At 44.0% G+C, this 24,681-nt stretch overlaps 1 protein-coding gene across 1 annotated transcript in view; it reads right to left on the reverse strand.

The window, feature by feature from the left end:
- Positions 1 to 3,550: 3,550 nt before the first annotated feature.
- LOC307085743 (sodium channel protein type 3 subunit alpha-like) overlaps positions 3,551 to 24,681 on the reverse strand; it is a gene marked incomplete at both ends in the record, with an annotated part of 35,166 nt that continues 14,035 nt past the window's right edge. The window contains 17 exons of the mRNA XM_079750605.1: positions 3,551 to 4,857; positions 5,338 to 5,608; positions 6,604 to 6,704; positions 7,098 to 7,239; positions 7,355 to 7,408; positions 7,916 to 8,188; positions 8,635 to 8,757; positions 10,137 to 10,163; positions 10,799 to 10,972; positions 11,292 to 11,446; positions 12,943 to 13,060; positions 15,306 to 15,764; positions 19,319 to 19,675; positions 20,580 to 20,753; positions 21,723 to 21,961; positions 22,975 to 23,089; positions 23,797 to 24,219. Coding sequence (XP_079606731.1) covers positions 3,551 to 4,857; positions 5,338 to 5,608; positions 6,604 to 6,704; positions 7,098 to 7,239; positions 7,355 to 7,408; positions 7,916 to 8,188; positions 8,635 to 8,757; positions 10,137 to 10,163; positions 10,799 to 10,972; positions 11,292 to 11,446; positions 12,943 to 13,060; positions 15,306 to 15,764; positions 19,319 to 19,675; positions 20,580 to 20,753; positions 21,723 to 21,961; positions 22,975 to 23,089; positions 23,797 to 24,219 — 4,512 coding nt within the window. The remainder of the gene's footprint in view (positions 4,858 to 5,337; positions 5,609 to 6,603; positions 6,705 to 7,097; positions 7,240 to 7,354; positions 7,409 to 7,915; positions 8,189 to 8,634; positions 8,758 to 10,136; positions 10,164 to 10,798; positions 10,973 to 11,291; positions 11,447 to 12,942; positions 13,061 to 15,305; positions 15,765 to 19,318; positions 19,676 to 20,579; positions 20,754 to 21,722; positions 21,962 to 22,974; positions 23,090 to 23,796; positions 24,220 to 24,681) is intronic.

The following is a 24,681-nucleotide window of genomic DNA, read 5'->3' on the forward strand; positions in this document are numbered from 1 at the left end:
TTTATAAACGCACACGCTCCCTTGAGGTAGCAGTGGCTGTCTTGTCGAAGTGAACCCGTGTCTGTCTGACACAGAAAAATGATGCAGTGATGAGATTAGTGACATAATTAGATCAATAGTGATGAACGACATCCATCTATCCATTCATTCGTTCATCTGTCCTTTCGTTCGTCTATCCATCCATCAAACATTATAGCTGTAAAACACATCATAATATCTTTCAATCATCTCTCAGATTGATGCTGATGATCATGTAGCTATAGATTATAAATTTAATAAATTGTATTTCAATGGCATATTTTGAACATGCAATTCATTTAAAGCCTTTGCTTTTGCCTCTGACCTTTAAAGTATTGCTTGAATTGACATTGCAATGTTTTTCCTATAGGTTATGTTGCACTTTAGTAATCATAAATTGTGCCCTTTTAATATTTTTTTTTTCCTTTCTGATTAAGCTTTTAATCTGTGCCACATATCTGTCAAATTTGTCAAAGTTAGTTTTTCTGTGTGTGTGCAAATATTCTGTCTGTATCATGTGGAGGGACCGTTTTTGTGCATGTGCGATGTCCACACCTGTGTGGGTGCTGGTCTGGGAGTGTGTCTATGTAACGGGACTGTTGGCTGTGTGAAGTGGTATACATTATGCACAAGACCCAGAATGGGTGTTTGCCTGTATTCATAGAACGTGTTTTTGTGTAACCAATATACTAAAGGTAGAGAGTGAATGAGCCAGAGAGATAGAGAGGAGTCAGAGAGAGAAGGAGAGAAGTGAGAGAAAGAGAGAGAAAAAAAGAGACAGGCAGAGAGAGAACGAGCCAGAGGAGAGAGAAAATGAGAGAAAGAGAGACAAATAGAGACAGACACAGAGAGAGAGAGAGAGAGAGAGAGAGAGAGATAGGGAGAGAGAGGGACAGTGAAAGTGCGTGCGTTTGTATGTCTGTGAGCTTGTAATTAAAACAAGTGATTTTTTTTTGTACACACAGATTATCCCTGTATCCCAGCTGGTCAGAGTCGGATTTGATCACCACGGCAACCAGAGAGGAAATCTCTCTGGAGATAAATCCAAATTGGCACCCTTGATGTTGTATTTTTTCTAAGCGAGGACGTGGAAGTGCTTGACAAAAATCTAAGCGGGGTTAGCTGACTTTGACATACAACACACTGGGAAGAACACAAACAGAATTATAACAACGAGTGCATACTACTTTGAAACCAAAAACAAATCTGTTTCTACTTTTTTAAGACTTTCTAAATTCGTAAATGTTTATAATAGTTTATAATAAATATGTAAACATCCAAGACATCCCCAAAATAATAACAATATATATATATATATATATATATATATATCATAATCATAAACTTAATTTATACATAACTTAATTTTGTGTCTATACTTATGATATATATATATATATATATATACATATATATATATACATATATAAACACATTTACATATATATATATATATACACATTTATACATATACAAACATTTCTAATATATATAATTTATCATATATTATAATTTAGCTAAAAGTCCATTATCTGTATGTAAAATAATAAACAAATGAGAGCTTTAGAGGGCGCCAGGCGGTGGGAGCCAGAGAGGTTGGTGCACATCTGTCCTGTGTTTTTAAATACAAATGTAGGCAGAAGGGCTTTTAACAGAGGCCTGCTGTAGAATGAGGTCAAACCAGCCTGCCAAGCACACAATGTGCAGTTGGTCACTTTTTTTGTCTCGTCGACCGTGCTTTGAAGCATATTTCAGTTAACTCATCCTCTGTGTTTGAACTGTGATGTTGTTCACTGTTAAGTGTGTTGTTCGAGAATTTTGAGAAAATGTTATCCAATGATGAAACATTTTGACTTTGAATACCTTGTATGATTAATAAATTATAAAAAAAGGATAAAAAGTACTCAAATTAATTGTAATTCAGACAATGAGGTACATTTCACAGTCTTTTATATAAAATGTATGTAGATGTATACATATCCTTTTTATAACTCTGGGTATTTTCCATATGTGTGTTTTTCAAAATGATCTTCAAATATAAATACATAGAAAAAAGAAATAGTTACAAATACATTTTGTTTTATATACATTCTCTTTTGCAAGCCCGCTCTACACAAGGTGCTTGCATAGTTCACTCATGCTATCCCAATCCATATCCATGACCAATTTCAATTCAACAGTCATGAGGGAAATCCATAATAAATTAACTGTGCAGAATGGAATTAAAACCAGGCACATGATTCTGTGATTGTTTGCACACACAGCCCTTCATCGACCTTCATGAACTAAGTATTCTTTCAGGGCTTTCAATCTTTAACTAAATAGAAACAGTAAATGCTGTGAAATTCTACTGAGTCACATCGATAAACTGTGATTTTTACCTATCATCTTAACTTCTAATTGCAAAGTTTAATATAAATTAAGAAAATATTTGTACATTCTTTCAAAACATGCAAATACTTACCAATATTGGTAACTAATTATTTGGTAGTTTCTTTCAAATAAAATAAATTCTTGCTAATTTTTTAATTAAGAAAACTGATTTAGAAGATAAGTTAATGATGTAAGCCCTTGAAAAAAATAACATCAAGCTTTTATGAGGGAGACATGCCAGATAAAAAAAAAGATGATGATTCAAATACCAGCAAAACTATCTATAAATCCTTTTGCTTGGATTTTGCATATTTATTGATCGTAAGCTTGAGGTAAACATTAGGTCTTCTATCTCCTGCAGCAATGATTCTCCTTTGATCCAACCTTTTTGTCAACCAACATGCAATGTATTAAATATTCATACGACTCTCTTTGTTAGCCCAGAAGCTAGTTAAGCATTTAGCTATTTGTAGTAGCAATATGCAGATTACACTTTGACTGTACGGGAAAAATTGGGTGCTGCATATGAAGGAAAAAAACCTGGATAATTTCATGAATAAAATAATTTCCTAAAAATATATATACTATCCAACAATAGGATTTGATGTTCAAGAATGTGCCCTGTCATTAGCAATTAGTTACCCATCGTACTCCACTGTAACAATGTTAATAGAAAAGTATACATGCCCACTGAGAAATTGTGGTTATTTAATGTTCGATAATGTACCCTTATTCTGCAGATATGCTTCATCATGGGATATATGTTCAGTCAAACGTGAAGTCTTTCCTGCTGTTACCTGTCATGAACAATAAACGACAAAAACAGTAGCCAAATGTGTATATTCGAACAACAATTGAGTCAAGAAAACATACTTCAAAGTGATTGCTATAGGAAAGTATGTGTAGGTCTTTAGCATCATGATTGTTCAAAGGATACAGAGGCTATTTTATACATTTAGAAAAAAGTTGATTTTTATGACAACTTCTGATATGAAAAGGGTCAATACCTTTTTCGCCCACCATGAAGATTTTTTTGTTCAGTTTGCTATATATTATATATAACAAAATATAATATACAAATACAAAGCAGAGAATCCAAACAACCCCGACCCACACACACTAACACACACTCTCCTCCACACACACAGGCGCGCCAGCCTCATAGAAACGTCTCTTCATACCGCTGGACGGACGCGTCGGCTATCGACCCCGCGGCCTCGCACAGTTCCCCGCCGCCCGCCGCCGCCCGGGTCACGCTGTCGTACGACGGTGGCGACGACGTCGACAGCGACGTCATCGACGATGTCCCCTCCCCCTCCCGCCCCTCCCCCTCCTCCTCCCCGCAGACCACCTCCTCCCCCGGCGGCCCGTAGTTCTCCTGGATCATGGACGCGATGAGCCCCTCGCTCTCGGGAGCGCGCTCCGGGTCCTCCCCCTGCTCCGCCCCGGCGCCGGCGCCGCGTCGCCGGCCGCCGGCGCCGCTCAGCTGGCGGTACAGGAAGGACGCCTGCTTCACCTGCCGCCGCACCAGGTGGCGGCGGAAGCAGCGCTGGACGACGGCGGCCGACACGTCCTCCTGCTTGCGGCGCAGCGTGGACGTAATGGGCTCGTACGAGATCTTGGACGGGTTGGAGATCATGAACTTGTCCTCCATCTGCTGCTTGAGCGCGTCCATCTCGCCCGTCTCGCCCAGCACGCGCTTGGTGAAGGCGAACAGGATGTCCAGGCAGTGGATCTTGTCGCCCGTCACCATGGGCAGGTCCATGCTGATCAGCTTGATCTTGTTGGGCTTGGGGATGCGCAGCGGCTCCGACAGCGTGTCGGCGAAGCTGGACAGCGCCGAGAACTCGATGAACTGCGTGGCCTCCTGGTCGAACTTCTCCCACACCTCGTAGAACATCTCAAAGTCGTCCTCGCTCAGCGGCTCCGTGCTCTCCTCCGTGGCCACGCTGAAGTTCTCCAGGATGATGGCGATGTACATGTTGACCACGATCAGGAAGGAGATGATGATGTAGCTGACGAAGAAGGCGATGCCCATGGACGGGCTGCCGCAGTTGCCCTTGGCGTTGGTGCCCGTGTTGACGAAGGCCGTGTCGCACTCGTCGGGCGGCGAGGCCATGATGGGGCTCAGCAGGTTGTCCCAGCCCGCCGACGTGCTGATCTGGAACAGGCAGATCATGCTGTTGCCGAACGTCTCGAAGTTGAACATGTCGTCGATGCCGTCCTGCTTCTTGACGTAGGCGAAGTTGGCCATGCCAAAGATGGCGTAGATGAACATGACGAGGAAGAGCAGCAGGCCGATGTTGAACAGGGCCGGCATGGACATCATTAAGGCAAAGAGAAGCGTCCGGATGCCCTTGGCGCCGCGGATCAGCCGCAGCACCCGGCCGATCCGGGCCAGGCGGATCACGCGGAACAGGGTGGGGGAGACAAAGTACTTCTCGATGATGTCGGCGAGGACGATACCTGGGATGAGAGCTCAGGGTTATGAGCGTTTATTACAAGCACTTCATTGGACACTGAAGATGGCGCCTGAAAGGCAACTGTTGATTTTAATTGATAATAAATGACATTAAACTTAATTTAAATTCGCTGTCACAGTTTGTATTGATAATATAACTGAAGAGTTAAAGACATAAATGGTCAGTGGAGAGGAAAGACGCACAAGATGGGGACAAAGGGGGGGACGCTACATGATTTGACATAAAATACAAGAGTTAAAACAAACCAAAAAGCATAACAATAATAAAGTCAAGTTAAAACCTTTTAGGAAGAGAGCAATTTAAGAAAGGTTTGTTTCAAGTGCCGTCTTTAAAGTAAGGAGAGCAGGAGTCATGCATCTGTAAGAAGAGAGAGCTCCAGAGGGCGGGGGCTAACTTGTGCTGTATCAAACCCAGACATCAGCACCTCTGCGACCGTCCACAGCCACACACGGTGGGCACCTACCGACGATGGAGAGGATGATCACCACAAAGTCGAAGATGTTCCAGCCGATGGTGAAGAAGTAGCAGCGCAGTGCCAGGATCTTGATGAGGCATTCGGTGGTGAAGAGCACGATGAACACCAGGTTGATCTTGTTGAGCACCGACTCCATGCGCTCCGACTGCTCGTCCGTCTCCACCATCATGGTCACCATGTTGACGATGATCAGCATCATGATGATGATGTCGAACGCCTGCTTGGCCACCAGGTCGAAGAAGAAGGCCTGCACAAAGTTCTGCGACGTGGACGGAGGGAAGAAAGGGAAAGGTTAAGGTGACCCCTCACAGGGCAGCACAGTGGATCATCAATGATACATTAGGGTTGGATTCAACTTCATTTTCAGTGCACGGTACCAGTCAAATATAAAGGATGCGGTAGCGTAAAGTTAATACAGGAATATACAAATATAGAATGTTAAGTTATCTCTCAGAGATATTTATGCTATTCTGGAATAACAAAATTAGGACATCTGTGGAGATGAGGTATGGAAATTAATTAATACAGAGATATTAATTTGCTTTCTTGAACAGGAAATCTGTGGAAATCGAGCACAGATCCTTATTAGCTCCAACCGTTTTTTTCTTGCTGAGGCCAGGTCTGCGTTACGACCCTGTATATCCAATCCCAAATGCTGAATAGAAAGGACCACTGCATGCCTATGCTTCTCAACCTCTACCTCAGAGGTTTGTTCCTCAACCTGTTTCCGTCTGTCTGTAGATGTGTCTGTCTGTTTCCTTCTGTGTCTAGATGTGTCTGTGTGTATCAGTCTGTCTCTAGATGTGTCTGTGTGTATCAGTCTGTCTCTAGATGTGTCTGTGTGTATCAGTCTGTCTCTAGATGTGTCTGTGTGTATCAGTCTATCTCTAGATGTGTCTGTGTGTATCAGTCTGTCTCTAGATGTTTCTGTGTGTATCAGTCTATCTCTAGATGTGTCTGTCTGTTTCAGTCTGTGTCTAGATGTGTCTGTGTGTATCAGTCTGTGTCTAGATGTGTCTGTGTGTATCAGTCTGTGTCTAGATGTGTCTGTGTGTATCAGTCTGTCTCTAGATGTGTCTGTGTGTATCAGTCTGTCTCTAGATGTGTCTGTGTGTATCAGTCTTTCTCTAGATGTGTCTGTGTGTATCAGTCTGTCTCTAGAGCAGTTTGTGTCGGTTTCCGTCTGTGTCTAGAGGTGTCTGTCTGTTTCAGTCTGTGTCTAGAGCTGTCTGTCTGTCTGTCTGTCTGTCGTACCGAGGGCCTTGGGATAGGCTTCTGGGGCTTCTTGGAGCCCAGCTTCTTCATAGCGTTGTAGTACTTCTTCTGTTCCTCCGTCATGAAGATATCCTGTCCCCCTAAGTACTCACAAACACACACACACACACACACACACACACACACACACACACACACACACACACACACACACACACCCTTCATAAGTACCACAGTTCTTCCAGTAGTCAGACATTCAGCCTCCTGCAAGCCTCCTGCAATCTCTAGTGGTGTAGGTGCCCAAAGCGCTTCACATAGTGAGTATGTCTGTGTGTGGCGGGTGGGGAGACGACAACTCATCCAGTACCAGTACATTACTTAATGTACTCTATGACATTCAATTAATATTTGCTTACTTTAATCTTTATTAGACCATAAACAACACCGTACCATACAATAACATAGTCAGCTACAACTACAACGGTCATGGTGAATTATATCCTAACAGCCAACTGAAAAATAGCAAAAAGTACTCATCTTTCTCTTCTGCTGGTTGAAGTTGTCGATGATGACGCCGATGAAGAGGTTGAGGGTGAAGAAGGAGCCGAAGATGATGAAGATGACGAAGTAGAGGTACATGTAGAGGTTGACCTCTCGGATGGGCTGCTCCTCCACCTGGAGACAGAGGTGGTGTGTCTTAGTGGGTTTGAATGTGTGGTCCTGTATCCCCGAGGGCAGCAGGGTGTCTCCTTCCTCTTGATACAGAGAGTGAGCTGCTCAGGCTACTCACTCCTCTGGAGTCCACCGCCGCGTGCATGATCTCCATCCAGCCCTTGAATGTTGCCTACAGACACAATTGAAAAATAATCATCTTTGACTTTTCAAAATGTCTATAACATCGCTTTTCAGTAAAGAAACAATATATTTGAAGGGACTTTATTAAGTTAATTATAAAACAGCTTTGTTTGATTCTGACAGTGTCGCTATGGACCCTAATTCCAACTGTAGAATTGAAGTGAAAATACAACTATGAGCTGAACAAATATTACTTGTTAGATCAATAAAATATGTTTTTGGTGTAATATCTTGGGTCAAATGTTTGATTTCTTTAGTAAGTAGCCATGTACTATGAGGGATAATGTACAGCGAGTCAGTCATTATCACAACATAAGACATGATCCCTAACATAACATCAACTGTTTATCCGTTGCTGTGTGTATTGGTCAATCCCAATCAAGGAACTTATCGATATGGCAACAAAGTACCGAACTAAATTGCCGTTGTTGTTGTCGTAGTTGAATGAACGTTAACACTCATCTGAAGAGAACGGCAGCGCGCTGGAGGAACTCACCACTTGCAGCAGCGACAGGTATCCCAGCCCCACGTTGTCGAAGTTGACCTTCACCTTGGTCCAGTAGAACTGGGTGTCGTTCAGCGCGTGGCACTCCGACTTGTTGTTCACCACCGAGGCGTTGTGCACGAAGCCGGTGCGGTTCACGCATTTGCCGAACTTGCCGGCGAACAGGTTCACGCCCATGATGCTGAAGATGAGCCAGAAGATCAGGCACACCAGCAGCACGTTCATGATGGACGGGATGGCGCCAATCAGGGCGTTCACCACCACCTGAGGACAAGGACAGGGAGTCACAGCCGGCTTTCTCTAGAACGAGGTTGAAGGGGTCGACTCCCAGTTTAACGGTACTGGGTTCGATCCCCAGTGTCCCGGAGGTCTGGCCTAGCCCCCTGCCTGCTCCTTAATGACCTGAGGCTGAAATCACTGTGAATAGCATTGGATATAATGCTTAATGACTACGTAGTGATAACAGAGGCAAACAGAGATAATGGTTCAATAACATGAAAAGAATAATGGTAAAAGTCGGTCCCGGTGAGAGGGTTGTCCTCTTGCATTGGTGTGAATGTGTGAATTTGTGATGTGCATGTGTGGTTGTGAATTTTTGAATGGGTGAATCTGAATGCGAGGAAGGGTGCGTATGAATGGGTGAATCTGAATGTGAGGAAGTGAATTGGTGAATTTTGCGAAAGTTGAACGTGAATTCTTGTGTGTCTTACCCGCATGCCTTCGAACCTGGACAGGGCTCGGAGGGGTCTTAACGCCCGCAGCGTTCGGAGAGACTTGATGGCAGCGAAGTCGGAGTAACCCAGAGAGTTGGCCACCAGGCTGATCAGAGACACCTAGAGACAGAGTTCACACAGTCAGAATGTATCGCTCATATGGGTGAAGTGTACCGCCTCTGAGCGGACTCCCGATTGACCTAGAAGCTCTTGAGAAGAACAGGCAGAGAACAAACGTAGTATTGCACGATGTTAATAAGGTTTGGATTTTTTTTCCCTCATTACAGTTTATGCTGAAGGATTTACTTTTGAAAATAACTTATTTTAAAACACAACAAATAATTTTCGATTTTAATTGACATATTATTATTATTTAACCAAAAGAATACTTTTACAAAATATATCGTAAAAATTAAGAAGAACACAGTTCAGCAGCCATAGTTTAGTTGTTTTTGGGGGATTTTTTTGGCATGTGGTATTTTGGGACATTCCACAGTTAGGAACAAAATTAGGTTAAACTTTTAGTTTTTTGGTTTGTTATGAGTTTATAAAATCTTTGAACTTCCACTCTATTCTACATCCAAAACAGACAAAACAGAATGTTATTCCGCTGTTGAAATGCCCATGATGGGAGCTATGTTAGATGGCCATTGTATGGAAGTTAATTATGTTTGAGAAAATGAATGGAAGTGTCAATGAGCAGATACATACAGTATGAGGTTATGACTGACGATGACAAATGACAGACAAGTATGTGTAATTTATGTACACTATATATGCATATGTATATAAAGAATGTGCATATATAACAAATAGAGTGAGGTTTTATAAAGAATTTTAACAAATCTTTAATTGAACCGAATTGAATTGCCAATTTGCATCCTGATAACGCATTCAAAACGTAATATAGGTCCCTAAGATCTGTGTTTCTTTATAAAAGTCTATTTTTAGATGGGTCTGATCATAATATCTATAGAAGATTATCTAAATAAACACTGCTCTGAGAAAGCACCAAAATTACAATCAAATAACATGAAATTCCTGAGTGGAATCTTGAGAGGAAAAATCACTTTCTAATTAAGTTCCAAAAAGTAAGTTTGAAAGTACCCTTGGAAAACTCTTGACATTGTTGAACGTGTACTCATTATAAATGGAAATATTTTTGTTTATCTAAGCTCCTCAATCAATACATCAGCTGGTATAATTTTAATGGAAAAACCTCAGACAGATCTTCTGTAGATAAACCATACGATACATGGTAGTGCATTTGCATTTGATATAAAAGCCAATTCCTGCTTTCTATTATTTTGAAATAAATCAACATCCATTGATCGAAAAAGGGAATTTGAATCTGAACATCACACTCGGCTTTTGATATCGCAACAAAAAGCACTTTTTGGTTTTACAAGTGAGGAAACACAGAAGCATTTGTGATGCGGAAGCGAGTTTCCGTTCCCTGGGGTACATACTCACCTGATGGTGAACTAACTAGAACTTACCCTAACAATAGAGCGATCGCTGGCGATCTGTACAACAGCAGGTGGAATCACAAGGGGTCAAGTCAGACCATGGGGCTCAAACCCAACGCTAACTCCAACCGCCTCTCCGACCAATGTACATTATTCACCAGGAAGCCCCCCAACCCAAAATAAAGGAGACAATAAGAGCCGACTAGATATTTTGCATCTATTTGGACTTTGAAATTGATCTAGAATTAATAAATAGAAGAGACAGACATCTGAAGAGAGAGAGAGAGAGAGAGAGAGAGAGAGAGAGAGCGAGAGAGCAGGGGAGAAAGAGAGAGAGACAGATAGAATGAGAGAGAGAGGGAGAGAGAGAGAGAGACAGAGAAAGACAGGGAGAGAGATTCAGAGAGACAGAGAGAGAGATACATAAGAAAGCATAAGTATTCTGATACAACTCCCAAATATCTTCCAATTATTTTGTTATTTTGGTGAACATTTAAAAGGCCTTGTTATTTTACCAAATAATTGTTAATTAATTCAAGGTTCTATTTTAATCGTCAATTGATTGTTAAGGCCTTGTTTGTGATGTTGTTTGTCTCAAGGTCAGACAAGATTTCAGAGTGAGCCTAATTCAAAGTTTCCAGATTATGCCAGGGTTCCATCTATTGTAAATACAGATCGGAAAACACACTCACATCCACAATGAGGAAGTCCAGCCAGCACCAGTAGTTGGTGAAGTACTTCTTGAACCCGTAGGCGATCCACTTCAGGAACATCTCCAGCACAAAGATGTAGGAGAACACCTTGTCTGCGTACTCCAGTACCACCTTCACCACCTTCCTCTTCTCGATGTAGATGTCTTCAAAAGCCTGGAGGGCAACCAGAAAGAAGATTTTAGGAAGTATGAAGATCATGGAGGCAAGGAGATTCAGTTGTTCAATATTACGAAGAGTACGGGAGAAAATTGTGAAAATAAAATAAATCTAAGAAAAAGAAAAACCCAAAAGTACAGCAAGGCACAAAATAAAAAACAACAAACATAGTTAAAAAAGATACACGCATAGACACAAATAGGCACACATATATACATATACGTTAAATACGTGACAACACAGGGGGTTTATATATTTGATGTCTATGCTATATTACATACATTATGATAGGGTATATATTTGTGGAACGGCGTACCAGAGCCCCCGAGCTGAGCAGGATCATGAAGATGATGAAGGTTTCAAACCAGCTGTGCTCCACGATCTGGTAGCACGTCTTCCTCAGCCTCCACCAGGCCTGGCCCAGGCCTCCGCTGGTGTCCACGTCGCAGCAGGGGCAGTGCCTCACGCAGACTGGGGTGGGTGGAGAACACACGGCACGCTAGAGCTCACGGGACATCCAGATACTAGATACAACTAGAAAATGCATTTCCTGCAGAAAATGCGGTGAGTGCTGTAGTAGGCCTACAAAGTGAGGTTACAAATATTTTTTAATAGAGCCACAACGATTAAGACATAAAGAAACGATAAATGGCTTAAATCAAGTGAAGGTATTTGAAAAAAAGTTCAAAAGTCTAAATGGAGTAAACAATGTAAACGTGCACACCATTTAAGAAAATGTAAATGAATGGAAACAAAGTGACAGCTGAATGAAAAGCGCAAAGCATTGTTAAAAATGCAGAAATGTAAAATGAATTGAACTGAAGACTCTGAAAGGTCAAATGTATTGCACTGCTGGTGTGTGTTTTGTGTGTGTGTCCGTGTGTGTGTGTGTGTGTGTGTGTGTGTGTGTGTGTGTGTGTGTGTGTGTGTGTGTGTGTGTGTGTCTTTAAGAGAAAAGCTAGCCGGTGCGTGATTAAAAGTAGCCCAATAGAGTGGGAAAAACAGCCCAATCTGGCAACACTGCCTAAACGTCCTCCAAAAGTAGCCCAATCTGGCAACACTGCTCAACGTCCTCAAGCTCCAGCGTCAACGTAAATCAATGAAAACAGCTGAAAACGAAGCCGGTATGAAACTAAAACTGTGATTCTGAAGAAAGTTTAAATGATATCGAAATTCCGTTTAGATATTATTGAAGATACAAATGTGTAGATTTGTTAAATGGTTGAAAGAAAGAAGATAAACGGTTAAAAATTGATTTAGTTACGTCTTAAAAAGTTGAAGTAATGGCTGACTCCCATGTTTGTCCCATTGACTCCAATGTTAAAAAATATATAGTATTTTAAAAGTAGAATATCTTAAAAAGTATAAAATATTTAAAAGAAGCACGGGATCCCAAGCTATTCTGAACATTTAAAAATTTGAATGGTGTCTCTAGGTGAAAAATTGAGGAAGGAGATAGGTCCCAAAATTTGTAGAGAATAATAAAAAGGTAAGAAAGAAAGAAGAAAACTTATGAAGAACAATAGTTGAGCGCTGCATGCAGCACTCGCCTAATTCGTGGCATCTGGATGACAGCGTAAATTAATATTATTAGATTGATGGTTTTACCCAAAGTGACTTACAATACGACCGTAGCATGGGTGGACCAAGTGGGAATTAAACCGCTAACCATGGCAGGGTAAATACCAAAGCATAACACTGGGAGTACTGAATATATTTTTGAATTTGTGTGTATAATCAAATCAGTGACCTGGTAAGTAATTGCTTTTTCATGGCGTTAACACTGCCAAGGGTTAGGGGTTTGAATCCCTCTGGGTCGGGATCCCACCCATTCTATGAACGGTTAACCCTTGATATTTCCTAAATGATGTTTCCCTCCCTTCGTTTCCAGTTGATTGGCATTGGGCTAGGTAGCTCTACAGTAATGTAGTGCTTTAAAGCAGTTGAACACGCAGTTTAATACACACATTCAGGGAAGCACTGCTCTGGCTCCATGGTCTCCTCGGCCAGCTCTGATAGGTCGTCCCTGTCCTCCCCCGGTCGCCTCAGGTCCACCGTGCTGCCCTCTGATAGGCTGACCTTCTCCTGAGGGGGCGGGGAATAGTGGCAACACACGTTAATATCTTGCTGTGGTTCCTCTGTAAGATTTGCGCAATTGACACCGAAAATGGGACACAAATTGGAAGGTTACAGATCCGATTTCCTCAACCGTCAACTACATATCCTTGATGATGTCGTAAAGACAGTGTGATTATTTTTTGATTTGCATGACCGTAGTAAAGCTTGTAGAACATTCCAGTCGTTTAGCTTTCCTCACTTAGTTCACGCAGGGTCAAAGGTCAATGGGGCCTATCCAAGCTGACTTCGGACGTAATGTGGGAGAGTAATATAATGGTACTCCTCAGGCTATCATCATTCGGTAACACACACACGCGAGTGTGAGGGAACCCACCCTAAGTCTAACTTGTAATCGGTCAGAGAGGATGTAACTCCTGATGAATAAATGTGGTGGACGCATTTCAGACTTGGGTTTACAATACATTTAAAATCACATACACTTAAAAGAATAGATAAAACTTTATGAAAAAAATAGTATTTTTGTGGCCTGCATTTCCACGTTTCCCGGAGGTGCCTGAAGCTCCCCTGAATACCCGCCCCCGTCGAACCATTGGCCTTTCCCCAAGCCCGTCAGCCAACCAGCACGAGAGGGAAAGCTGTCAAGCAACCTCTCCCCGCCCCCCCCTCTGCATCCACTCCAGCCACAATAAATACTTCTAAATTCGATTTCTCAGAGTCCTAATGGCAGCATATTATCTGGGATTATGGGTCCAGAGGTGCAACTCTAATCCAATCACAAAGGTATGACGTGTTAATCCAACATATGACCAGGAGATCAGATTATCATTCATCACTAGCTTTGGCGTTAGCATAGCACTAGCAATAGACACTGATGGAGATCCGAATGCTCTTTTTTAACAATGATTAGAATATTATTATTATTATTATTATTATTATTATTATCTATTATCAATATGATTCATATTAATATTCAATGGTATTCTTTTTGATAATTCAAAAAACTTTCGGCAGGGATTGCAAAGCTTTATTTGTGTATTCTTCAATGCCAGTGCCAAAATCAGTGATGAGATGGGGAGTGGAGAGAGAGAGAGAGAGAGAGAGAGAGAGAGAGAGAGAGAGAGAGAGAATGAAAAATAGAGAGGAAGAAACAAATAGACAGAGCAAGAGAGAGATGGAAAGAAAGAGCAAGATTGAGAGAGAGAGACACAGAGAGACAGACAGACAGACAGACAGAGAGAGAGAGACACAGAGAAAAAGAGAGACAGAGAGAAAAAGAGGGAGAGAGTGAGAGAGAGAGTGAGCAAGAGAGAGAGTGAGAGATAGAGACACGGAGACACAGAGCAAGAGAGATTCAATCCGCAGCTTGTCTGGCCCGGCCTGGCCCCTCCTGGTCCCGGTCCAAGTGTTTAATCTCCTCTGCAGTGCTTCACATCCCACCTCCCACTCTTCACCTCCGACCCACTGTTAAGATGCCCCCCAACCAACACACTCCAACACTCTGTAAACAGCACTACCCCCTGCTCCGCCCAGCCCAATAGAGAGCAAAGGAATGAGAAGAGACAGATTAAATGGTAAGAGTACTTCAGAGTGCAACAGAGGGAGCAAAAACAAAGGAAGAATATATACACTACAACCAATAGCAGCGTTGTGGAGGGCCCAGCCACCCAGCGTGGCTTAATTCACCACAGTCCTAATTGGTGGCCCCTGGGCTTAGATTTCCTCCACCGGTAGACCAAGGCCTGACCCCACGTGTGAACCCTGAAGTCCTGCACCCCAGAGACATGCTGAGGTTGAGGACCTGCCTGCCTGCCTGCTACTCCCAACACAAGCCTGACTCCTTTCAATTAGCTCACCATGTGTTGCCGTGACGATTTGCCTGGAGGGCACTCGTCTTATAACACACAAGCAATAACACCGATTTTTGTTTAGGTGCCAAAATGTTTAACTGAACCGTCTCTCTTCCTACAACCGCTTCAAGAACCCTCATACAAACTGTCATCAACACTACATCTGGAATAGATAAGAGATAAACAGCCCAACATTTATTTTTGTCTCTTATTTTCTTGGTATGGATCTGCTTTCTGAGAGACTTTACCAGCTACCTAGTGACTAGTTTTGTCGGTGTTGACAATGTGCTAATAAAGCTCTTTAAGTTAAGGTATCAAGGTACATATGGTTTCGAAGGTCCATAATTACCATCATGAGCTACAGATCTAAAGAACTATCACCCGTTCAGAAAGCGCCTCACCGGTTTGTTGTCCTCGTCCTCCGACGACTCGGACTCCTCTTCCTCCTCCAGGAACTCCACGTCCGACTCCCCCGGCGCGATGGGCACCACCAGGGTCAGGTTGGGGTTGGTCATGTAGCTGTCCCCCTCGGGCACCGCGTACCTCTCTCCGTAGCGCCCGAACACGCCGCCGTTGGCCTCAGCCGCGTGGTTTACCACCAGCAGGAGAGCCATGCCCGTCTCCGGGGGCGCCAGGGACATCTTCTTCTGCTGCTGCTGCTGCGTCTGCGTCTGCTGCTGCTGCCGCCGGCGCCGCTCCCCTCCGCTGCAGAGGTCACAGACGCCGGACGCCAGCCAGCCGACCCCCGCGTTGATGCGGGCCACGGCGATCTGGATGTTGTTGAGGTCCCCGTCCTCGTCCGGGGCCGACAGGTTGTCTGAGCTGAAGGAGCTCAGCAGCAGGGCCAGGAACAGGTTCAGCACCTGGGAGTGGGGGAGCACAGCATGCGTCAGCAGGTGGGGCTGATGATCACACCCATGGGTTATAGAGTTATCACAGGCAGAATTCACAGACTGAATAGGCAACCGTTTTTTTGCTCCGAAATCGAAGAGTGTTATAGTTGTGAGAAAAAGTACTTTGTTGTTAGGCACAGTTTTTTTTCATTTTCCTGCAATAAACAAGCAGGACTTCTGTTTTGTTCCTCCTGCAAAGGGATTTCTTTATTTCTCATTTGGAAAAATGTTACCCCATTTTGAATAATTCATAAATGACCAGCAGCTACGAAGGTGTCCATCTTCGCCCACTGTGCAACAGATTGACAAAGAAGGAGGGAAAAGATAAACAACATTTTTCCGGTCTCCTTTCTATACAAAATCAGATTATGTCTCTGCTTGGGATCAAGCGTTGAAGCGTTCCACTTCTGAGAAATCTATTATCAAACAGCATGGATGCACAGCTTATACAGCACTGCATCCATACGCACAACTGTGTGTGTGTGTGGCATGCGTGTGTGTGTGTGTGTATGTGTGGTATCGTCCATATGGACACATGTCTGGGAATATACAGCATTTGTGCGTGTTTGTGAATGAACGGCGTCCATGCACGTGTTTGTGTGGCTGGATCCCAGCCTGCTGGACCTCCTCTGTGGGCCAGGTCTCTGGACATCGAGGGCAGACTCATGGTCTGGGTCTCGGGGAGCGTGATTGAGCAGATGATGAGTAACAGAAGCCCTTTGACCTCATTGCCGCTAAACATCCTGGGTAATCCCGGGGATAAACAGCTTTCACGTCATTCATGAGTAGAGAAGGCTTCCGTCAATAGAGACGAGCCACTGTGATCTGTTGTCTTTCCACTAATGACGCACAGCAGGTAGTGTTAGCTGGGTTAATTGGCGTCATCATTACACTATATCACAACACCATATTGTGCTATTAAACTGTTAGGTGTAAGGGTTAGGTGACGGGATTTAATGTTGTGGATCGATTCATGGGATGAATAATATATTTTAAATTGATTTGAACCCAAAAAAACGGTTGAATATTACACTGAATGAGCTATTTCTTAGAAAAGTATAATCTGGCAATAGCCAGGAAACAACCAAAATAGGACAAAGTCGTTTCTAAAGGGGAGTTTGCACAACAGCCATGACCGACAGCTGTGTTTCAGAAGGCCGGATTAAACGTGAGCGTTTTAGGGGAAAGAGGAGCAGAGGGCGGCGAGGGAGAACAGGTGTTTGAATCATGTCCAACCGGAGCTCAGCCCACAAACCTGTGCTCTTTTTGAAGCCTGACAGGGATTTTAAACCAATCACAGGCCAAGGATAATATGAACTTTGGGTGGACCATTGCATGTATCTCACTGTGTATGACCCTGTTCAACGTCTGGATGATATGTATCTGGACGTGACGTTAAGGCCTGCAGTGCTGCTTCTGGATGTGGATTGAGTCAAAATGAATGCTGCAACTGCTCAATCTAAAAAGGTACAATGAAATAAAGGACAGCAGTTGATTGAATATCAAGCACAGAAAAGAAGCACTAGGTATCCTGCTTTGCCTTTGAAAAAGGAAAGCTCAGACGCTCTGATTTTAAATCTTCCCTGTATGTCGTCATACGGGGACATATTACCTCCCCTTCTCTGCTTTGCCCGCCAAGAGAATTTGGCCCACCAATGAGCCGATGAGCTACGACTGTTGTACACTTCTTTATTGTTTGGATAACTGTATACACTAACTGCTGTTGGTGTTATGGCACATAAAACGTCGGGTTCTCTGACGTCTCTGGTATTTCCACAACGAGACTCGTAGTGGGGGTTATTTCAGCCATGGTTGGGAAGGAATTGAGGGAAAGGGACTTTGGCTTTGAATCCCTGATGTTCATGAACCGTCACATGGAGGAGACATGTCTCCCGCCGGAGCCCCGCTGTCTGCTGCCTGCTGCCCGTAGCCCGCTGCCTGCTGCCCCACCGCCGCGAGGCACCACCGCCGCGAGGCACCACCACCATGGGGCGTTGGTACCTCGGCGCTGCCCGGCGGGAGACAATCGCGGTCAACAATCGCGGTCAACAATCCCTTTCTCCTCCATGTCGTGGTTCAGTTACTTCAGATTGATGTGGAAGTGGAAGAACCAGACGTCGGAGAACCCGACGCAGTCGTTTGAGATTCATTATAGCGTCTGGAGGCGCACACAGCTTTTGGCCGTGATAATATATATTATATGATATAGATATCTATGTATAATATGATATTATTTAGATATAGAGCCCCAGGACTCCCGCTAGAGCACCCGGAGTGTTCTAGAATATTTACAGAACACGGCCAAAAGCTGTGTGCGCCTCGCCATTGCGATACATCCACTGTAAACAGAGCGCATGGTACCGTGGCCGCAAGCTGCTCAGGGCCACACCCCCACCCTCCACCTTGACCCACCTCTTAAAAACTGCACGTTTGTAGAAAGCTCATTGTGGGACTGGTTCATAGTGGTTGTAATTCTGCACCAAGGCTGAATTTCTTGAACGTCTTCAAATACTGTATTAAGAGCCCACTAACACCTATATATAAGCATCCATAAAGTAGCATGCCATGGGACCTTTAAGAAACAAACTACATAATTTATAAATAATAAATATATTTATTTATTTTTGCTGCTCATTTATTAAATGGTAAAAAAAACATTTTAGCCTTGTTAAGACATCCGACTAGCTGTTAAACCACTATCACAACAACCAGTTGTGTGTCAATGTAGATAATACATCTTTGAATACAACTGATGGCTTCTACTATGTCCATACTAGCGCCGTCGCGAATGCTAACCAATCAATGGCAGTTGGTAGCGTGATGCCATGGTCATTTCATGGTCATTTAATTTGTCATGACGACAAGGGCATTAGAAACAAAGCCAGCCATGTGGCTAATGCTAAAGCTAGAAGCTGGCTGTTTTATGATATTGGACTGAAGCATCATCCACCACCACCACTGCAACCAGGGTAGGCCTCAGCATCATCATCATATTATTATTAATTCCCCACTTCTCATTGGCCGCTCCCTAATCCCTGATTTCACATGACATCATCGTTTGGCCCCAAAAAGTGGTCACAACTGGATGTGTCTGTGTGTCCTCATAGTGAGGTTACATTGTATTAATATCAATAACATTGCCTTGTCAGCTTTTTTCAAAGTCATACTATTCACATATTCAGCTATGCATTCCGAAAAAAATCAATGAAAACTGATTGACAGAAAATCAGTGTATATGTTATCTCATGAACAACTAATTGGCGTAACTTCCTCCAACGTCTAAATCTTTTTTGGTTGGACAAACAGCTTGAGGGACGCAGTAGGCTTAACCCTCAATTAAGCCTTCTGCAATTCATCAACCAAAACATAAAAGCCTGTCACAGATATGGCTGGCAAATGTCAGTTTATCTGCAACCTCACCACTAGATGCCGCTTAATCCTACTCACTGCTCCTTTAAGAAAAATACGCCTAATAAACTTTTGAGCAGTGGTTGTAAACGCAAAGGTGGCCGAGCCGTACTCACCACCAGGTTCCCGATGACCATGACCAGCATGAAGACCAGGATGCACAGCGGCTGGCCTGCCACCTCCATGCAGTCCCACATGGTCTCGATCCACTCGCCGCACAGCACGCGGAACACGATGAGAAACGAGTGGAAGAAGTCCTGCATGTGCCACCGTGGGAGCTGGCAGTCCACCGAGATCTTGCACACGCAGTCCTGGTAGTTCTTGCCGAACAGCTGCATGCCCACCACTGCGAAGATGAAGACGATGATGGCGAGCACCAGCGTCAGGTTGCCCAGAGCGCCCACCGAGTTGCCAATGATCTTGATGAGCGTGTTGAGCGTGGGCCATGACTTAGCCAGCTTGAAGACCCGCAGCTGCAACCACGGGAAAACAATACAATAACGCACTGTAAATATATGTCATAGTATGTGTTATATGTAAAACATAATACATTTGTATTATTTTTAAGTGCATTTTGTATTTCTAAGTCTTTGTCTCAGTTGTATCCTAAATCGATGGTCGTCCTTATAACAGCTTCATATCAACGGCTAATTCAAATTGCTAAAAAATAACTTTTGGCGGGAAACCTAACAGCCTAGCATATCATTTGTTGAGTGCAATGGCTAACGCTCATTTTTAGAACACAAATAATGTTGACAGTTTTCATCTTGTTCTGAGCTGGTTTGATGGAAGTTTGATGCACTTGTGATATTCTTTTGCTAAACTTTTGGTTCTTACAGAAGCGGTGTGTTACAACATTGTGTTTGTCGTGCTTGATACAAATTATCATGGCCAAAGCGAAATACACACATCACCAATGTCCTTCACTTCTATAATCTCAGTCAAGGTGGCACAACACAATTTCCATAATGGATCAGAGATTAGTCATATGTTTGTCAGTCGCAAGGGCAAAGTGTAACCAATCTTTACGTTTAGTTATTCCATTCTTTAGAGATTTTACATTGTTTGGGTCAAATATTGTGGTTATGCATATGATGCGTACATTAGTGTGCAAAAATATGACGACAAAAATCAACTGAAACGTCAATATTCACTTGATTAAGATATTTTTGTGATCCTTAAGCTATACTCAGCGATCTGTCTAATAATTTTAACAAACGATGGTGCGCTTCAATTTCTGTTTGTATTTTAATGGTTCTCTTAACCCCTGTATACCTGCCCCTAAACGACATGAATCCCTGGCCGTCACTGGGGTTAGACTGGCGTCTGCTGGAAGCTAGAGGACTGACAAGTGAGAGTAGAGGAGGTGTAGGCTACCAGTCTGAAGGAGCGCAGGACGGACAGCCCCTCCACGTTGGAGAGGCCCAGCTCCATCAGGCTGAGACACACGATGACACCGTCAAAGATGTTCCAGCCCTGCTGGAAGTAGAAGTAGGGGTCCATGGCCACCAGCTTCAACACCATCTCAGCCGTGAAGATCCCGGTGAACACCTGACCCCACACACACACACAAACCAGTGACAGGGAGTTCAGCTTCCTCAGAAATTACCATAGAATCGTTGATAGAGATAGTTCATTACTACAGAACAGTAGAATAGACTGAATAGATAGATTGAGTCCGTCTATAGAAGCTTTTGCACATCTCTAAAAAAAACTAAAACAAATCTTGACCATACAGAGCTATGTGAATAACCAATGAGCCAGTAGGGGGCAGTCAAACAGATGGCAAAAACAAATTATTCCTGTGTACCCCAGAGATGATACAAGTGGTGTCAAACATGAAATAAACAAGACCTTATTCTTCATGCAGCCCACTGTGTCCAGTTTGTGTTATCACTGGAAATAAAACAAAGATATGTTGCCTGATCTGAAAAGACATCTGAAAAATGTGTCTCTGTCTGGTGTTACCCTGCACTTTGTGACTACTGCCTTTGAATAACCCGAGCAAGCGAGAGAGAGAGCGAGAGAGAGAGAGTGAGAGAGAGATAGCAGGAGAGAGGGAGAAAAAGAAAGAGAGCAAGATGGGAAGAGAGAAAAGAGAGAGATAGAGAGATCAACGGAGTAACAGAGACAAATAGACAGACAGAGACATATATAGACAGAGAAAGAGAAGAAGATAAGATGAATAGAAGGAGAGGACACAGAAAAACAGAGAGCAAGAGGGAGAGAGAGAGAAAGTGAGTCACAGAGAGAAAGAGAGAGACAGAGAGAGACCTAGGGAGAGAGAATATAATAAAAAGATAGATAGATAAATAGAAGGTGACACAGACAAACAGAGAGTGAGATAGAGAGAGATAGAGAGAGAGAGAGAGAGAGAGAGAGAGGAAGAATATAATAAAAACATAGATAGATAAAAAGAAGGAGAAACAGAAAAACAGAGAGTGAGTGAGAGAGAGAGAGAGAGAGAGAGAGAGAGAGAGAGAGAGCGAGGAGAGATAGAGTACTGAGGTGAACTCGCACCAGGTTCCCGACGGAGAGCATGCCGTTGAACTCGTCCGTCATGGGGTAGTGCTCCAGTGCCATGAACAGGGTGTTGAGCACGATGCAGATGGTGATGCCCAGGTCCAGGAAGGGGTCCATCACCATGAACTTCACCCACTGCTTCACCCACAGCCACCAGGGGCAGCACTCCCAGATCAGGTACCGCCGCGCGAAGGAGATCCAGCAGGGGTGGCACTTCTGCCGGGACTCCTCCAGCTCTGGGGGACAGACCGGGGGTGAGAAGAGGCTCAGGTGTAGCGATGGGTGGATGTGGGTTGGTTTGGGTTAACGCCACGCTCGGAATGGTGTCGCGCTCATGGCTCTTTGGTTCTCCCATTCAGATTCATTTGTTGTGCTTTTTAAAAGTGTAGGTCACATCTCAAACATTACTTTTTTAATTACTTTTAGCTTATTCTTAACTTTTCTTATTGTGTTTTTATTTTTATTTATAATCACAGGAATGTTTTAATAGGCTCCCAATGAACAAACATAGCATGACACTTACCACATAATCAGTATATTAGAACACATAACGTAACAAACAAATCCAAATCATGAGCATATCAAAGCAACAAGCTATGTTAAAACAACTTTAGATAACTGGTTAGCCATTGCTAAATATAGTATGTTATATTTTGTTGTCATGTTATGTATTTTATTTTGCTACGTAACATTATGTTAAGTTTAATTTTATAAAGGTATTTTATGTTGTTTGTTGTGTTATGCTATGTAATGTTATCGACATTTTGACAACTTAAGGCAATACTAATAAGTAACTGAGGATTTCTAACTGACCTGTATGTATGATGTCATATTATTATATTATTATATTATGTGTGTTCAGTGTGTGTGTGTGTTCGCGAACTGTGTGTACAGTGTGTGTGTGTGTGTGTGTGTGTGTGTGCAGTGTGGGTAGACATTGTGTGCATGTGTGTGTGTGTGTGTGTCTCTGTACAGTGTGTTTGTACAGTATGTGTGTGTGTGTGTGTGTGTGTGTGTTTGTGTGTGTGTGTGTGTGCAGTGTGGGTAGACATTGTGTGCATGTGTGTGTGTGTGTGTGTGTGTGTCTCTGTACAGTGTGTGTGTGTACAGTATGTGTGTGTGTGTGTGTGTATGTGTGAGTGTGTGTGTGTGTGTGTGTGTGTGTGTGTGTGTGTGTGTGTGTGTGGAGTAATCAGAGGGGATTACGGACCCTCAGTAAATGACCTCTGACCTCTTAATTGGCTTTCACCATCAAGGACGTCACTGAAGAAGCTGACGGTGCTCAGCCCCCTCTTCCTGTGCACCGGAGGCTGCGTTGCCGTGGGCGACGGCTGGGGAGTGGATGTGAGGAGTGTCTCCGTGACGATGCCCGCCTCCTGGGACACAAGCAGGGGGAAAAACACCGGGCAGGTTGAGGAGACCAAGAGCACACAGTACACACAGTGGGAGGCCTTCACACACACACACACACACACACACACACACACACAGACACACACACGTATATGCACTCTCGCTTGCTCACTTTGTAGACACAAATTAGAGCATTAAAACGTCTTCACATACATACCTGTACCCACATGTACATGGAAAAACATTAACACACACACACACACAAACTATAGAACCTTGCACACATACACACACACACACACACACACACACACAAACAGATACACACAGACATACACAAGCAGACATGCGAGACACACACTTACAAACACAGACCATCACAGAAAGGCAGACACACAAGACACGATTCATTATCAAGGAATTTACATTAGTTAACGCAGTAATAAGCATCATTACATGGTATTAGCCTAGGGGTTGGGGTTAGTGGGTTAGGGTTGGGGTTAGTGGGTTAGGGTTAGGGTTAGTGGGTTAGGGTTAGGATTAGGGTCAGGGTTACAACTTGTGTAAATCAAACAGACACCATGAGTGAACAATTACTAGACCATAACTCCACTGTAAATTAACTGTGAGTGAATGCTTCATTCTGCATCAGCTCATGTTAATTAACACGGTTAATGATCGGTTAACGAATGTACCCTGATACTCAAGGCGGTCATACGTGTGTGTGAGCCCCCGCCCCCCCACTCACGGCGTCCTCGCGGACCCTCTCCATGCTGTGCGTGGGCAGCAGCCCGGCGCCGCTCACCCCGTTGTGCTCCAGCGAGGCGTTGAGCCGCCCGTTGACCACGCCCAGCAGGAGGCCCTGGGAGCAGTGGCTACGCACGCTGCCCGTCCGCCGCTTCCAGGGCGCCGCCACCGAGTTGGCGCGGCTCCGGCCCCCCGCCACCGAGTTGGCGCGGCTCCGGCCCCCGGGCACCGGGTCGCCGCACGCGCTGAGCTCGTCGTCGCCGAGGTCGGCGTCCGAGCTGCCGCGCGGCCGGAAGACGCTGAACACGCTTGCCTGGCTGCCCCGCCGCGTGCTGAGGGGGTGGGAGGACAGGGTGGCCAGCAGGGGGTGCAGCGGCAGGGGGGAGAGGGGCGGCTGTGGTGGGAGGGGGCACAGGGGATATGAGAATATGGGAGGATACCAAATCAGAGGCCGCCGATAATTGAGAGCGGTGGGGCTGCCGAGATCTCATGCTAGAGCTTTGAGGACCGGCACCCCATTGGACTTGGTGATTGGTGAGCAGTTATAATGGAAATGAATCCGTTAGGTGAACTCGTTAGGTGACTGTCCGGCGTCAAGAGGGACATCTCAATGTCATCAGCTAGAATTAGCATAGCATCTTGGCGATTAACATTAGAATTGCAGTTCAGCAATTAGCATTACCGTAGCATCACAGCCGCTAGCATTAGCATAGCATCCTAGCAGTTAGCGATAGCATCAATCTCACCATATCAGCAAGAATTTGCATAGCATCTTAGCGAATAAAGATTAGCATCGCAGTTTAGCAATGAGCATTGGCGTAGAATCACAGCCGCTATCATTAGCATAGCATCCTAG

This window comes from Pollachius pollachius (genome assembly GCF_949987615.1).
Source record: "Pollachius pollachius genome assembly, chromosome: 14".
NCBI lineage: Eukaryota > Metazoa > Chordata > Actinopteri > Gadiformes > Gadidae > Pollachius > Pollachius pollachius.